Source organism: Manis pentadactyla, chromosome 4 (genome assembly GCF_030020395.1).
Source record: "Manis pentadactyla isolate mManPen7 chromosome 4, mManPen7.hap1, whole genome shotgun sequence".
NCBI lineage: Eukaryota > Metazoa > Chordata > Mammalia > Pholidota > Manidae > Manis > Manis pentadactyla.
In genome coordinates, this window is record NC_080022.1 from 144,736,164 (window position 1) to 144,753,923 (window position 17,760).

Genomic DNA, 17,760 nt, shown 5'->3' on the forward strand with positions numbered 1-17,760 from the left:
ACAAAAAGCAAGAGCTTGTGTAATTCAAATACCTGAGACAAGCTGAGAGCAACTGTCTTGATTCAGCAAACAAATATAAGCATAACAACTAATAGCAATTAGACAAAAAGTTCTCAATTCTAAAAAGTAAGAATCCCAGTTAAATATGCACATACATCTTAGCTCACTGCAGGGACACCAGTGTGCATACTTCAGTTGCTAGCTTGAGAGGAGAAGGTATAAAAATTTAGTAACTACCTACTTTAAGATGCTACTCCACTATTTTACGGAATTAGAATCTCTTTATTAACGACTGCTTAGTGCATTTCACTGAAACTCGATGAACACATAACAATAGCACTGCCATGCTTGAACTCCTAACTGCAGTATCTTAAGCTTTGGAGCCCCGAGAAACTGACTTTTTAATTAAGTACCTTTTTGATTCCTGTACTGACAATCTTAATTGGTATCCTAGAACAAGAAGATGGACAGACTAGTTGAACTTAAAGATTCTTTTCAACGATAAAGTTCCATGATCGCTTCTCATAAACCAAGGCTTGATCCTGGGATCCCCCATGACATTTCACCAGTCTAAAACATCAAGTTCCACCAACATTTCAGGATCTGGTAACTGGTCGAGGTATCTTAAATCCTGACTTTCCTGGCATCGCAAACATCTCATAATCCCTATCATGACTTTTAAGAAACAACACACTCCAGCAGTTGTTCCACACCATGTCACAACTGTAAGGCCACATCACGTCCCTCCTTTCCCATCATAGATCCTAAATAGGGATCACCTTTTCCCTACTACCAACAGACGGACTTCCTCAAGCTCACCTCAATCTCGTAGTCCTTCACCACAGGGGCTGCAGCTGCCGCCGCCATGGCCAGTACCCCCACCATGCTCTTTGCTTCCCTGAATCCCGTCTCCTAGGACCTTGCGTGGCCCGACCAGGCCTGCCTGGAAGCCATGAAGGCGGCCGGCTCCTACTGCAGCGAGGAGCTGGGCCGCGGGTCAGTCTCGGACTCCCCCGCGTCCACCTGCCCGGGGAAGTGGCGGAGCCTGGGCCCGGCTCAACCCAGTCGAAAGCGAGAACAGGCGGTAAGAAAGTGCGGGCAGCGAGGACCCTGGGGCGCGAACCCTGAGTGCGAGTTGCCCCTGAAGCGGGGGCTCTAGACTGAGGGCTCCGGACCAGCCAGGGTCCAGGCCGGGAAACCAGGCCGAACGTAGACCAGATCCGCGGGCTTTGCAAGGAGTTCTTGTCAGTTGGGTTTTCGCGCCGACAGGAGCGCAGGGGGTGGAGCTTAGGGTTGCTTCCGGACGCCGCGCGGACGGTGAGCAGAGATGGACAAAATACTTCTTTAGCGAAATTGCAAGGTTGATTTGTTCTACCGTGGAATTTTAAATTGGCCGGGCTTTTGGAGATTCTAACTTCACACTCCCAGTTTCACGAATGAAGTTGTGACTTTACCAAAGTCAAACTTAATCAAAATCCTAGTCTTTTGACACCGCAGGCAAGCCCCTATTTAAAATAGGAAATTTGAAAAATACAGAAAAGGAAATTAATTATTATATTCCTCCCATACGGAATAAATGTTATTTTGTCAAGCGTCCTACTTCGAGATATGCCCATTCGGGGTCCAAGATTTAGATTTTTTACCCTTAATGGCGCTAAGAAGGCATTTTTTTCTCCGATTTAGTCCTCGCGAGCAGCTAGGAACCCAAGGCCATCGCCTCAGCTGCTTGGCGTGTGTTGTCAACAGTACCAGGGTATACCGGTAGTTTGCTGGTTTGTAGTGATGATAATCTCATACATCATTTGCATTGTTTTCGTGGATTGATTCTGCTTTTATCTTTTTCTTTTTTCACATTAAAGTTGGAATTCATAAATATCAAGTATGTTTATTTTTTAATATGAGTACCTAGTTTTAGCTGCACGGTACGTAAAAGCTTAAACAGCAGAAAAAAGGATATCAAATAACGGGAAGCCACCTTGTTAGGTGGGGTTATGCAAAATAATTTTAACTATTGACGTAATTGCGTCCATCTTTATAATATCTGCTATTGTCTTGACAACTTAAAGGGTATAAATTTCTCCAGTAAAATTAGCGGGAATTACTTTTTCTTTGAAAATTATTAGTCCTGGAAAAGGTTTTTCACGCAAGGAGACTGTACTACCTTTAGTCTTCTAAGTATGTACTGTTTTGTTGTTTGAGTTTATTTTTTAGTAACTCAGGTGGTGTAAGAACACTGCCAGAGAGGACAAGAGGCGGGGGAGGATTAGAGGAGGAGGGGTGGGAAGAGGAGGGCTTGCAGAGCTAGAGGAGGAGGAGGGGAGGCAGAAGAGGAGGAAAAGGAGGAGAAATAAATGAGAAAATTACAGATAAAAGTGAAAGTCTCCTTGACCTCCACCAGCAAATTCAGCCCCTTCCTCTTTGCCTCAGCGGTAGACAATATTAACTTTTTTGGTGGATGGCATTGTAGCCTTTTCTGTATTTTTACAAACATTTATGTACCTACAGAAAAATATTTAGTTTTCTATTTATTTACATAAAAGGTAACACTGTAAATATAACTCAGCAATTTGCTTTTTTCATTCATCATTGTTTTAGAGCTATCCATGATAAATGTCTGTATCTGATTCATTCCCATTCCATTCTTGGGTTCTGTGATTCTGCTGCTCTTTTGTTCCTTCAGTTTTCCTTTGTTTTTATACTCCACATATGAGTGAAATCATTTGGTACTTGTCTTTCTCCGCCTGGCTTATTTCACTGAGCATGATACCCTTTAGCTCCATCCATGTTGTTGCAAATAGTAGGATCTGTTTTTTTCTTATGGCTGAGTAATATTCCATTGTGTATATGTACCACCTCTTCTTTATCCATTCATCTACTGATGGACATTTAGGTTGCTTCCATTTCTTGGCTATTGTAAATAGTGCTGCGATAAACATAGGGGTGCATCTGTCTTTTTCAAACTGGAGTGCTGCATTCTTAGGGTAAATTCCTACAAGTGGAATTCCTGGGTCAAATGGTATTTCTATTTTGAGCATTCTGAGGAACCTCCATACAGCTTTCCACAATGGTTGAACTAATTTACATTCCCACCAGCAGTGTAGGAGGGTTCCCCTTTCTCCACAATCTCCCCAATATTTGTTGTTGTTTGTCTTTTCGATAATGGCTATCCTTACTGGTGTGAGGTGATATCTCATTGTGGTTTTAATTTGCATTTCTCTGATGATTAGTGATGTGGAGCATCTTTTCATGTGCCTGTTGGCCATCTGGATTTCTTCTTTAGAGAACTGTCTATTCAGCTCCTCTGCCCATTTTTTAATTGGATTATTTGCTTTTTGTTTGTTGAGGTGTGTGGGCTCTTTATATATTTTGGATGTCAATCCTTTATCGGATCTGTCATTTATGAATATATTCCCCCATACTGTAGGATACCTTTTTGTTCTATTGATGGTGTCCTTTGCTGTACAGAAGCTTTTTAGTTTGATATAGTCCCACTTGTTCATTTTTGCCTTTGTTTCCCTTGCTCGGGGAGATACGTTCATGAAGAAGTCACTCATGTTTATGTCCAAGAGATTTTTGCCTATGTTTTTTTCTAAGAGTTTTATGGTTTCATGACTTACATTCAGGTCTTTGATCCATTTCGAATTTACTTTTGTGTATGGGGTTAGACAGTGATCCAGTTTCATTCTCTTACATGTAGCTGTCCAGTTTAGCCAGCACCATCTGTTGAAGAGACTGTCATTTCCCCATTGTATGTCCATGGCTCCTTTATCATATATTAATTGGCCATATACGTTTGGGTTAATGTCTGGAGTCTCTATTTTGTTCCACTGGTCTGTGGCTCTGTTCTTGTGCCAGTACCAAATTGTCTTGATTACTGTGGCTTTGTAGTAGACCTTGAAGTTGGGAAGTGGATCCCCCCACTTTATTCTTCTTTCTCAGAATTGCTTTGGCTATTCGGGGTCTTTGGCGGTTCCATATGAATTTTTGAACTATTTGTTCCAGTTCGTTGAAGAAAGCTGTTGGTAACTTGATAGGGATTGCATCGAATCTGTATATTGCTTTGGGCAGGATGGCCATTTTGACGATATTAAGTCTTCCTAGCCAGGAGCATGGGATGAGTTCCCATTTGTTAGTGACCTCTTTAATTTCTCTTAAGAGTGTCTTGTAGTTTTCAGGGTATAGGTCTTTCACTTCCTTGGTTAGGTTTATCCCTAGGTATTTTATTCTTCTTGATGCTATTATGAATAGAATTGTTTTCCTGATTTCTCTTCCTATTAGTTGATTGTTAGTGTATAGGAAAGCTACAGATTTCTGTGTGTTTTTTGTATCCTGCAACTTTGCTGAATTCCAATATTAGTTCTAGTAGTTTTGCAGTGGAGTCTTTAGGGTTTTTTATGTACAATATCATGTCATCTGCCAATAGTGACAGTTTGACTTCTTCTTTACCAATCTGGATTCCTTGCATTTCTTTGTTTTGTACGATGGCCGTGGCTAGGACCTCCAGTACTATGTTGAATAACAGTGGGGAGCGTGGGCATCCCTGTCTTGTTCTTGTTCCCGATCTCAGAGGAAAAACTTTCTGCCTCTTGCTGTTCAGTATGATGATGGCTGTGGGTTTATCATACATGGCCTTTATTATGTTGAGGTACTTGCCCTCTATGCCCATTTTGTTGAGAGTTTTTATCATGAATGGATGTTGAATTTTGTTGAACGCTTTTTCAGCATCTATGGAGATGATCATGTGGTTTTTGTCCTTCTTTTTGTTGATGTGGTAGATGATGTTGATGGATTTTCGAATGTTGTACCATCCTAGCATCCCTGGGATGAATTCCACTTGGTCATGGTGTATGATCCTCTTGATGTATTTTTGAATTCGGTTTGCTAATATTTTGTTGAGTATTTCTGCATCTACGTTCATCAGGGATATTGGTCTGTAGTTTTCTTTTTTGGTGGGGTCTTTGCCTGGTTTTGGTATTAGGGTGATGTTGGCTTCATAGAATGAGTTTGGGAGTATTCCCTCCTCTTCTATTTTTTGGAAAAATTTAAGGAGAATGGGTGTTATGTCTTCTCTGTATGTCTGATAAAATTCCGAGGTAAATCCATCTGGCCCAGGGGTTTTGTTCTTGGGTAGTTTTTTGATTGCCGATTCAATTTCGTTGCTTGTAATTGGTCTGTTTAGATTTTCTGTTTCTTTCTGGGCCAGTCTTGGAAGGTTGTATTTTTCTAGGAAGTTGTCCATTTCTTCTAGGTTTTCCAGCTTGTTAGCATATAGGTTTTCATAGTATTCTCTAATAATTCTTTGTATTTCTGTTGGGTCCGTAGTGATATTTCCTTTCCCATTTCTGATTCTGTTGATGTGTGTTGACTCTCTTTTTCTCTTAATAAGTCTGGCTAGAGGCTTATCTATTTTGTTTATTTTCTTGAAGAACCAGCTCTTGGTTTCATTGATTTTTTTTATTGTTTGATTGTTCTCAATTTTATTTATTTCTTCTCTGATCTGTATTATGTCCCTCCGTCTGCTGACCTTAGGCCTCATTTGTTCTTCTTTTTCCAATTTCGATTAATGTGACGTTAGACTATTCATTTGAGATTGTTCTTCCTTCTTTAAATACGTCTGGATTGCTATATACTTTCCTCTTAAGGCTGCTTTTGCTGCGTCCCACAGAAGTTGGGGCTTTGTGTTGTTGTTGTCATTTGTTTCCATATATTGCTGGATCTCCATTTTAATTTGGTCATTGATCCATTGATTATTTAGGAGCATGTTGTTAAGCCTCCATGTATTTGTGAGCCTTTTTGCTTTCTTTGTACGATTTATTTCTAGTTTTATGCCTTTGTGGTCTGAAAAGTTGGTTGGTAGGATTTCAATCTTTTGGAATTTACTGAGGCTCTTTTTGTGGCCTGGTATGTGGTCTATTCTGGAGAATGTTCCATGTGCACTTGGGAAGAATGTGTATCCTCTTGCTTTTGGATGTAGAGTTCTATAGATGTCTTTTAGGTCCATCTGTTCTAGTGTGTTATTCAGTGCCTCTGTGTCCTTACTTATTTTCTGTCTGGTGGATCTGTCCTTTGGAGTGAGTGGTGGGTTAAAGTTTTCCAAAATGAATGCACTGCATTCTATTTCCTCCTTTAATTCTGTTAATATTTGTTTCCCATATGCTGCTGCTCCTGTACTGGGTGCATATAATGTTTATAATGGTTATATCCTCTTGTTTGACTGAGCCCTTTATCATTATGTAATGGCCTTCTTTATCTCTTGTTACTTTCTTTATTTTGAAGTCTATTTTGTCTGATACTAGTATTGCAACACCTGCTTTTTTCTCTCTGTTGTTTGCATGAAATATCTTTCTCCATCCCTTGCCTTTGAATCTGTGCATGTCTTTGGGTTTGAGGTGAGTCTCCTGTAAGCAGCATATAGATGGGTCTTGCTTTTATATCCATTCTATTACTCTGTGTCTTTTGATTGGTGCATTCAGTCCATTTACATTTAGGGTGATTTTTGAAAGATATGTGCTTATTGCCATTGCAGGCTTTAGATTCGTTGTTACCAAAGGTTCAAGGTTAGCTTGTTTACTACTTTACTGTCTACCTTAACTCGCTTATTGAGCAATTATAAACACAGTCTGATGATTATCTCTCTCCCTTCTTATTCCTCCTCCTCCATTCTTCATATGTTGGGTGTTTTGTTCTGTGCTCTTTTTAGGAGTGCTCCCATCTAGAGCAGTTCCTCTAAGATACCCTGTAGAGGTGGTTTGTAGGAGGCAAATTCCCTCAACTTCTGCTTGTCTGGGAGTTGTTTAATCCCTCCTTCATATTTAAATGATAATCGTGCTGGATACAGTATCCTTGGTTCAGGCCCTTCTGTTTCATTGCATTAAATATATCATGCCATTCTCTTCTGGCCTGTAAGGTTTCTCTTGAGAAGTCTGATGATAGCCTGATGGGTTTTCCTTTGTAGGTGACCTTTTTTCTCTCTCTGGCTGCCTTTAATACTCTGTCCTTGTCCTTGATCTTTGCCATTTTAATTACTATGTGTCTTGGTGTTGTCCTCTTTGGGTCCCGTCTCTCGGGAGTTCTGTGTGCCTCCGTAGTCTGAGTAACTATTTCCTCCCCCAGTTTGGGGAAGTTCTCAGCAATCATTTCTTCAAAGACACTTTCTATCCCTTTTTCTCTCTCTTCTTCCTCTGGTACCCCTATAATGAGGATATTGTTCCTTTTGGATTGGTCACACAGTTCTCTTAATATTGTTTCGTTCCTGGAGATCCTTTTATCTCTCTCTGTGTCAGCTTCTATGCGTTCCTGTTCTCTGGTTTCTATTCCATCAATGGCCTCTTGCATCTTATCCATTCTGCTTGTAAATCCTTCCAGAGTTTGTTTCACTTCCATAATCTCCCTCCAGACATTTGTTATCTCCCTCCAGACTTCATCCCTTAGCTCTTGCATATTTTTCTGCAGCTCTGTGAGCATGTTTATGATTTTTATTTTGAATTCTTTTTCAGGGAGACTGGTTAGGTCTGCTTTTGCAGATCCTCTCTCAGGTGTTGTCTGAACTATCTTGGACTGGACTAAATTTTTTTGCCTTTCATACTGATAGCGGTGGCTGTAGGCAGGTAGAACAAAGTCCTTTCCTGCTTGCTGGATGCCTTGCCCTTCGCCACTGCCTCTGTTGGTTACCCACACTCCTGGAGCAGCCATGGGGATAGTCCCCTAAGCTGCTGTGGGCGGGTTCTCCATCAGAGCACAGAGGGGCCCTGTGGGGAGTGGCAGGCACGCCAAGTGCACTCCTCCATGATAGCGGCGCCCCTGCCGGGCAGCTGTGTACCAGCAGCAGCCTTTGGATCTGGCCCAGGCGGCTGTGCATTGAGCTTGGATTCCGGTCGGCTGCTGGGAGTGTGCCTGCTCCCTCTGGCTCTGCTGCAGGTGCTCACGGGGCTCTCCCGTGTGGGCCTCTACCGGGCTCCTCTGGCTCCACTACCACAGGTGTGTGTGAGCCTCACCCGGGCTGTTTGGTTGCGATCTGCTCTGGGTCCCTTTCGGTGCCGCCATCCCTGGAACGTGCTGCCACTCTCCCGCTACTGGGCCTGTGTGTCAGGGTCCGCGCCAGTTGGAGGAATGACTGGCAGGCTGCTTAGTGCCACGAGGGGCTTCAGAACTGCACTGCCTCCCCAGGTTTTAGGGTGCCTACGGTTCCCTGGGATTCCCAGCTGCTGGCTAAGTGTGCCAGGACGACTTCATCCAGCAATGGGGTCCCTGTCTCTTTAAGACTTGCAGAAAGCACTCACTTTTCTTTTGTCTCAGGGTTGCCGGTTGCAGGGACCTACTCACAGTTTTTGCTATTCCATTTCTCTAATATCCAGCACCCCGTGCACCTTGTGTCTGCATTCCGGATGTGGATTTCTACAGCTGGTTGTTTAGCAGTCCTGGGCTTTCACTCCCTCCCAGTTCTAACTCCTTTCTTCTGGCTGGGTTTTTGGGTGGGGGAGGATTTGGGTCCCACCAGGCTGTGGCTTGTATCTTACCCTCTTCATGTGATGCTGAGTTCTCACAGATGTAGATGTATCCTGGCTGTTGTACTTCATCCACTGGTGTCTCTTTTAGGAATAGTTGTATTTATTGTATTTTCATAAATATATATGTTTTGGGGAGGAGATTTCCTCTGAACTACTCACGCCGCCATCTTCCCATGATCCCTGTATCTTACCCTTTTAACTAGATGCTGAGTTCTCGCAGATGTAGATGTAGCCTGGCTGTTGTACTGTATCTTCTGGGCTCTCTCTTAGGAATAGCTGTATTTGCTGTAGTTTCAAAATATATATGGTTTGGGGAGGAGATTTCCACCACCCTACTCACACTGCCATCTTGAGAATCTCTTCACTGCTGAATTTTATCAAACATTTAGTGAATACCTAATACCCAACCTCCTTAAAGTTTTACAAAAAGTAGAAGAGGAGGGAATACTCCCAAACTCATTCTGTGAGGCCAGCATCACTCTAATACCAAAACCAGGTAAAGCATCACAATTAAAAGAAAATTACAGACCAATATCCCTGGTTTGGGTCAGGCCATTAAACAGTACAATAGGACATCTGGAGCCATGTGTAGCTAAGAGCTTGCCATGAAGTTTAAATTTGTCATTGAGAAAGAGAGCACCTGCTTCGACAGGAAGCTCCATCCTGGCCTCGCAAACAACAACGCAGTTTAAAGAGGTGAGATGTTTACCAAAAGCCATATCCTAAGGCTTGGTATGGGGAATTCTTGGGGTTACAATTTTAGGGTTGGATAATCTTAGCCTAGCCTTGTTCTTATAGAGCAAATGAAAAGAAAATGAACTATCCAAGAATCTAAATTGAAATGTAAATAACACTCAGTTGTTACTCTGAGTAACATGTTACTCTATCCTGGAAAAGCTACCTAGCTCCTCCTCCCCCACATTCCTCACCTAACGTTTTTTCACCATTTCTGATCAGGACAAATAACAAAAAAATGAAATCCAAAGAAGCCATTCTACTGCTGGGTAACAGCCTCTGCATTATTCTTGATGAGGAAGAATGTCTGACACCCGGCCCCCCTCCCCCAGCACCTGGTGCAGTGGGGATTTCATTAATTAGGGTCTCCTGTCCCATATGCAGGACCACAGGATTATGCAGAACTGACAGCAAAGTGGAAGCATCCCCGTGGTGTTTTAACACCCGTCACCTCTCCCCTCCCAACCCTGCTGAAAGAGCCCCTAAGGACTAAATCTGGATCATGCCTCTAGGCCAGATACCATGGAACTGTGATTCTTTAAGATAATAGCTTTTGGAGAAATTATGGTTGCTTTCCTTTCCTTTTTCATAGAAAAGCAAGCTTGCAGGGGGTGGGTACACAGACATATACCTTTTCGGGTATAGTCTTGAAGCTCTCAGAACAGCAGAACAGCCCTCGTCCAGGTTCCACTAATTCCCTTAGACCCATAGCACTAACACCTAAGCCCTCAACTATTTCTCCGTGGCCTTTGGGCTCACAGGCTATCTCAGGAAGCTGCTTCTTTCTCATCTCCTCATCGCTACTTGACAGCATCACTACTTTTTCAGTCCCCTTTGGCCAAGAAAGTACAGTTCCTATTCAAGCAGGTTTGGGTAACCATGTCCTTTAGTCTAGCAGTGAAGGAATCACCTGAATTGGCTGTGCTTTGGTTAATAGCAAATCACATGACACCAGTTAGAGAAACCCCAGCTACACTTTTCTGAGAGAATGTGAGTCCCTTCTTGACCAGAGTAAGCTACATGTTTGAGGAAGCAAGGAACAGACAAACCCAAAGTACCACTGACTTGGAGTTTTCCAGGTAGTGAGTCTTTAGCGATCCTCTCAGGCCCCATTTGCCACCTCTTGGTCTCCTCATTACTCATAAACACCTCCAGGCGGTGAGGGGGAACACTCCAGTGACGTAATTAAAGGAGGCATTATTTCTGAAGTAGAGACTGAGTCCTCTGTCTACACCAATGAATCAGAATGCAGGAAGCAGACAGCTGCCTCTGCAGGCTTCTTTGAGTTCTGCTAAGTTCTGATTTCTGATACCTAAGTGTCTTGCCAATGGGTTTCAGTCCCTGGCAAGTTCACTATAGATTCAATGTGACCAAAGAAATTGACAGCAAAACGTTCTTGGGGTGAAAGGGTTATTCCCAACTTTATTCCCAGGTGGCAGGTCAGTCACTAAAGTCCTGTTCACTCAGAGTGAGTCTGCATGCAGCAAGTCGGTCTCTGCCTCTGGGCTTCTCTGCCTGCACACTCATCCCACACAGTGGTCCCCTGGGCCTCCCTGCACACTCGTCCCACACAGCTGTCCTCCGGGCCTCTGTCCTCAGCGCTGCCACCACTCAGCCTCTGCTCTTCTGCAGCCTTGCAGCTGTGCCACCGTGTTGCACCCAGAACACTGGGAAGAGCTCTTCATATAGAGTCAACAGTCATCTTTGCCCACAGGTGTGCAGTGAGCTAGTCAACCAGGGCCAGGTGAGAATCCTGGCCCCAAGAACTCTCATTTTATTCACACTAAGGCTGCTAAGTGATAACTAACTCTCTCAAAAATTTAGTATTTTATGTACTTATACATAGGTTTCCAGGGTGGCTTGGCTGAAGTATGAAAAACATATCACCAGATCCTTGCTTTGAGATTTGTCATCTCTCTTTTGAGTGGATATCCTTTCTGAGACTTGAGTAATGTTAGAAAAGAGGGACTGACACAGGAAGTGTCATCTTGGATTATATATGTATAACCTCAAAACCACCCAAGTCAGAAGCTCCTCTGTACTCATCTTCCACCCAGACCACAAGATCCTTTGTCAATCACTCAGTAATATGCCAAGATCTCTCTCTCTTTAGAAATGAACTTCAGCATGAATCCTCTCCCTGCTTAAAGAAGCAGATATACTTGGTCACTTTGGTAGAAATTGGTAACAATGCCAACGAGTATCAGTGATTCTACAGCCAAGCCACAAAGGACAGCATCAGAAATTGCCTTCACTAGTTTGCAGAGATAAGATTGAGAAGTTGCACCTATTTGGGTGCCCGGAGATGGAATGAATGCCTCAGGAGGCAGTTTAAGTGCCACATCATTGGTGGGATGTGCAACCTGGACTGCCACTTTACACACATCATGGAAGGACATGTGTGGGGAAATAAGGTGGCCTAGATTAGATGTAAGGTCTCTTCTCAGCTGAGAGCCAGTGAACTGAAATAATGCTATTGAGCTCAATGTGTTATAAAATTGTCTGGTTGGTTTATGCACTTGAAGATTAGATCACAGACCTGATCCAGATCCTGAGAGTTGGGAGATGACATAAAGATTTTAATTAAAATAACTCTGCTAAAGTGACCAGAGGATGTTTTAAAATAGCCAGTAATCATGCACTAAAGTGTCCAGGAAGAGCTAAAAGTTTAAAAAGTGGAATTTCATGAAAACAAACAATAGAAGACACCAATGCATCAAAAAATAAACATCTCTAGCCTTTCAGCCATCCTGTGTAATCAGAGAATACCTTGCCCTAGTGTTTATCACTAGTGTGACTGAACAAAAATCTCTCTCCAACTCATTTGCCTCTGAATAATACATAAATTACAGTTTCCCTGCAATGATGGCATGTCATTATTTTTTGAATGTCCAGAAAGAAATGTTCTGTCTGTCCTCTGAAGCTCTCTATGATGAAATGGCATCTACTTTCTGATCCGAATCTATTCACTTCTTACAAAGCCAGACGTCCCAGTTATTAATTCCATTGCAAAGTTGGGAAGGGCCTGCAAGATGGGCATCTCTGAGGCTCTCAGGCTGGGCCCTGGGCTGCCCACTGTATACTCCCCACACACAGACACACACACTCTGAGAGCCATAATATGGCTGAAGAGTCTCACACTGGTTCATTTGTTCCAGTCAGAAACCACCTGTATTCCTATTTCTTTTGAATCATGGTCAGAGAAACTGTGGTTAAGGTCTCACAACTAGTATTGATGGGACTGAAGATGACCCAAATCAGTGCTGTGAAGCAATTCCCACAAAACGTGTGACCCCCAAAAGCACCTCCATCTCACCATGCCTCAAAGAAGGCACAATTGAATGGACAAAAAAAAAAAAAAAATCAGTGACAAACTTGCAGCATTGAGAAAAAGAATTAGGTTGTCTGCTCTCTGAAAAAGTCAATGCAACCCTTTAATGTTCATGGATTTCCACTTTTTTTCCTACTTCAAATGAGGCCAATTTAATAAACAAAATTCAGACAAAATACATTTATTTAATAAATAAAATATGTTGGTGAGGGGCTACAGGTGTGTTTACATAATAACTTGTTCTGGCACATGCTGCCTGCTGTGAGTGGCTCATAAGAACCTGGGTGGGGTATACGGAGAAAGGCTTTAGATCTTTTCACAAATTTCTTAGGATAGAGTTGCCCAAAGGTGATGATGACTCAGGCCACTGCTGAATTCTGTTTTTGGAGTTTTCAGAAAATACCCTATCTAACCAGTTTCTTTTTTACTACGTGTATTATATGTGTATGTGTGTGTGTGTGTGTGTGTGTGTGTGTGTGTGTGTGTGTCTGCATATTTGATAAATACACATACACATCAATTCCCCTTTTCATAAAATTTCCCCAAAAGTTAAAAACAACAAACACAAAACCCAACAGCTAAATACTATGACATCCCAATTAGTAAACACAAAACAAAACGCTTTACAAAAATGAGTAAAATATACCACATGCACTCAGCTTCCACACGGTATTAGCCAAGTGAGGAGGCTGCTGGGGTGATGTCTGTAGTGGCGGCCAGCTCAGCGGAATTGCCATTCTCAGTTATTAAGTTACGTGTAAGACATGTGTGACCCACTGGATGTTTGTGAAGTGACGCTCGTGCTTCTGCTCATGCCCTGTTCGGTCCGTCCCCCGGCAGCTGTCCGCCTCAGAGCCTGAGGGCTATTGCCAACTCCCATACTGCTACCTCGGGGTACCCAATGCATTGGCGTGGAATGGTGACCTCCATGACTGGGGGCCCACCTTACATTGGATGGCCGCAGGCTTGTGGTGGGCCACCTATGGGATGCCCCGAGTGAGGTCCTGGACCCCCAGTTGGATTGTGAGGCAAATCAGAAGCTCTGGAGGATCTGTGGCTGAATGCGTCAGGGGCAAGGTTACTAAAACCTAGTCTCTCGCTTTCGGACTGGAAAGCTTTCATTTGTGTTGCTCGACGCTCCAGCAGGCTTTGTATTCGTTCCGTAGATTCATTCTGAAATGTCAGTACCTCTTCTTCTATCTGTTGTGGTTTGGGAGGGGTGCAAAAAGAAAGCTCATTTACTTAAAAAAATCTATAAACTACACAAGGATTAATTATTGTAGTTTAAAGTGAATCATAAAATGTCCACTCAGGTTATTTTAAAGGATGTACATTTAAAAATTGAAGAGATGTACTGTAGGAATCATATATAACTTATATTGCTAAAATGTATAAAATCAAGTTCTTAAAAGCAAAGGTAATAACCTCTATTAAAATAATAAATCAAGGCAATTATCATCAATGGCTACTAAATCCATTAGGTAAAAATAATGAAAAAGAAAATGTGTAAGGAGAATCTAGCCTTATTAGACATACCATAATGTCACTCTAATAAAATAAATATGGTATTGATGTAGGAACCAGCAATTAGTAAAACAGAAACAGAAGGAAGTTTGTAAGTTTTTAATGCAGGGCAAAAGCACTAATTAATTTAATGGGAAAAACAACACAGGCACAAGTGGCCAACCACCTGGAAGAAAATAAAAATGGAACCTCATCTGATACCATATTTCACACAGATCAGAGCATTAAGTGATTAAGAGTGTAAGTGAATGCACTGAACAAACAAAAACTATAAAGTTTCCATTAGAAAGTTAGGACACTCTATGTACTTAGAAATTAGTGGTTGGGTAGCCATCACAATTAGTTCTGGACAACTCACAGGCTTACAAATACATATAGCTGACTATAAATTTTTTTTAATGTGAAAAAATACATAATAAAGTCAATGACAATGGGAAGAAGTTGATGGAGAACTTGTTAATGAATGAGAATTCCTGAACCCACTCATCAAATATCACTTCAAAGTGGGACAACTAGACATTATATATCTTTTGATGTGATGCAAAAGGAAATGTAACACAGTAACTGTTACGAAAATTCCTCATAAAATTTTTAAAAGGAAAAAAAATTTTAAATATAATCATGCCCCTCGATCTAATTACCAGTTTACAGGAAATATAAAGTAAAGAGGAATGCATTGAATGACACCATGAGGTTGGAATCAGCCAAATCCAAAGGTGAGAATTCCTACAAAGCAAATGACCCAGTCCACAATAATACAAGAAAGGGCAGGGGAGACCAAAAGGCTTAAAAGACAATCAAATGCAATGTCTAGACCGTGTTTGGGTCCCAGTCTAAATAAACCAAGAAGACATTTTTTAGATACAAAGGGAAATTTAAGTATGGACTGAGTATTAGGTAATCTTAAACATTTATTATACTTTTGTTAGTTAACACAATGGAATTATGACTATGTTAAAGTAAAAGAGTCCTTATTTCCTTATCTGTGTTTGGAGTGAAATGATTCTATGCTGGGATTTGCTTTAGAATATTCCAGATACTCTGCCCCATATTCTGCTCCCCTAAAAAGCTGCATGTGGAGTGGGGAAACAGATGAAATATTAGCAAGATACTGGTAACTGCTGAAGTTGGGTAATGAGTATTTGGGGACTTCATTGTACTAATTCTTAATAATTTCACTAATATTTTTGTGTATGTTTGAAAATTTCCATTATACAAAGTTTTTTAAAAATAGTAATTAAAGAGTATTTGTAAATAAATATTCAATTAGGTTTCAAGATATTTCAGGACTTAAACCAATAGTCATTGTTCTCTACAGAAATCTAACTCAACAGATATGTTTAATTTTTATGTATTTTTTTTACTAAGTTATCATTGATATACAATCTTATAAAGGTTCCACATGAGCAACATTGTGGTTACAATATTCACCCATATTATCAAGTCCCCTCTTATATGTCATTTTTTAAAGTGCCCTTTAAAAAAAACACAATTTAGCATGGAAACACATGCAAATAAAAAACTACCACATAATATGATCAGATGTAATAACAGATTTATAAGGTGAAGCAGAAATACAAAGGGATGGAGTAATTCACTCTATAGGGGAAGAAGAGTGAAGGATAGACATCCAAAATATATAAAGAGTTCACACACCTCAACAAACAAAAGGCAAATAATCCAATTAGAAAATGGGCACAGGATCTGAGCAGACACTTCTCCAAAGAAATTCAGATGGCCAACAGGCACATCAATAGATGCTCTGTATCGCTAGTCATCAGAGAAATGCAAATTAAAACCACAATGAGATATCACCTCACACCAGTAAGGATGGCCACCATCCAAAAGACAAACAACAACAAATGTTGGCGAGGTTGTGGAGAAAGAGGAACCCTCCTACGCTGCTGGTGGGAATGTAAATTAGTTCAACCATTGTGGAAAGCAGTATGGAGGTTCCTCAAAATGCTTAAAATAGAAATACCATTTGACCCAGGAATTCCACTTCTAGGAATTTACCCTAAGAATGCAGCAGCCCCGTTTGAAAAAGACAGATGCACCCCTATGTTTATTGCAGCACTATTTACAATAGCCAAGAAATGGAAGCAACCTAAATGTCCATCAGTAGATGAATGGATAAAGAAGATGTGGTACATATACAAAATGGAATATTATTCAGCCATAAGAAGAAAACAAATCCTACCATTTGCAACAACATGGGTGGAGCTAGAGGGTATTATGCTCAGTGAAATAAGCCAGGCAGAGAAATACAAGTACCAAATGATTTCACTCATATGTGGAGTATAAGAACAAAGAAAAACTGAAGGAACTAGACAGCAGCAGAATCACAGAACCCAGGAATGGACTAACAGTTACCAAAGGGAAAGGAACTGGGGAGGATGGATGGGAAGGGAAGGATAAAGGGAGGGGAAAAGAAAGGGAGCATTACAATTAGCATGTATAACATGGGGGGGTACAGGGCGGGCTCTACAACGCAGAGAAGACAAGTAGTGATTTTACACCATCTTACTATGCTGATGGACAGTGACTGTGAAGGCATATGTGGGGGGGACTTGATGAAGGGGGGATCCTAGTAAACATAATGTTCTTCATGTAATTGTAGATTAATGATACCAAAAAATATATATATATATATATATATACATATGGTTTTGGGAGGAGATTTTCATGCCGCCGTCCTGGCTCCGCCCCACCACAATTACTTTTTCCTATTACTTACACCTGTTGTTCAATGAGTGCCCTGCGGTAGGAGACCCTCTGTTCAAGCTCCTGAAGCTCTCGATCATCTTGTGCCTCAGCCTGCAGCTTGATTTTGCTCTGATATGAATTCAACAGCTCCAGTTCCTGCTGCAGCTGCATTTTCAAAACCTGGCACTCTGCCTCCTGTGCTTCATCCAAACGCAGCTGAAAGGGAGAAAGAAAACAGATATACCCTCCTGTGAGCTATCTTTTCATGACGTCTGGAAAGGAGGAGGTGTAAGTTAAGACAGACTACTCTTCTATAGGGCACAGCTGTTCTCGCTTACATCTTGGAGTAAACATCTCTGAAAAAGGAAAACATAGCACCAATGATGGCATAAGGATAAAGCTATCATAAGCTATTTGGATGATGCCTAAATAATCATTATTTTTTTAAAGAAAAATATAGAATCTGATTGATATAAGACTCTGAATCTTTTCTCTCCAGTGGAAATAACTATAGAACAGGGACAAGCATGCTACAGCTTATGGGCCAAATCTGAACAGCTACCTGATTTTTTGTTTTTGTTTTTCAACAGCCCACTAATTAGGAATGGTTTTTACATTCTGAAATGGTCGCATTTTAAATGGCAATGTAAATACCCACATAATAACCTCAATATTTCCTCCTGGCCCACAAAGCCTAAAATATTTACTATCTGGCCCATTAAGAAAACGTCTCTAAACTTTCATAGCAAATATTTTGTATCTGCACTCAAATGGAACCACCTGGATTCCCAATCAAGTACTACTTTTCAAACACTGCTTAACAAAGCTGCTTCTCCAATCTTGATACGCTGTTGGTGTATGTACTAAACCCCTGCAAGGCACCAGCAGAGAGCCTATGTAGAACCTCATGTCCAAGTGTATCAAAGAGGATTATATATACATCATGCATATTTCCAA

General features: G+C 41.3%; 2 protein-coding genes across 2 annotated transcripts in view; both read right to left on the reverse strand.

Moving 5' to 3' along the window:
* The window catches only part of ATAD5 (ATPase family AAA domain containing 5), a 53,250-nt gene extending 51,861 nt beyond the window's left edge, over positions 1 to 1,389 (reverse strand). The window contains exon 1 of the mRNA XM_036914229.2: positions 820 to 1,389. Within this exon, the coding sequence (XP_036770124.2) occupies positions 820 to 885 (66 nt within the window). The 5' untranslated portion in view covers positions 886 to 1,389. The remainder of the gene's footprint in view (positions 1 to 819) is intronic.
* Positions 1,390 to 13,024: 11,635 nt separating this feature from the next.
* LOC130683478 (serine/threonine-protein kinase TAO1-like) overlaps positions 13,025 to 17,760 on the reverse strand; it is a 35,955-nt gene continuing 31,219 nt past the window's right edge. The window contains 2 exon segments of the mRNA XM_057501124.1: positions 13,025 to 13,773; positions 16,837 to 17,019. Of these exon segments, the coding sequence (XP_057357107.1) occupies positions 13,519 to 13,773; positions 16,837 to 17,019 (438 nt within the window). The 3' untranslated portion in view covers positions 13,025 to 13,518.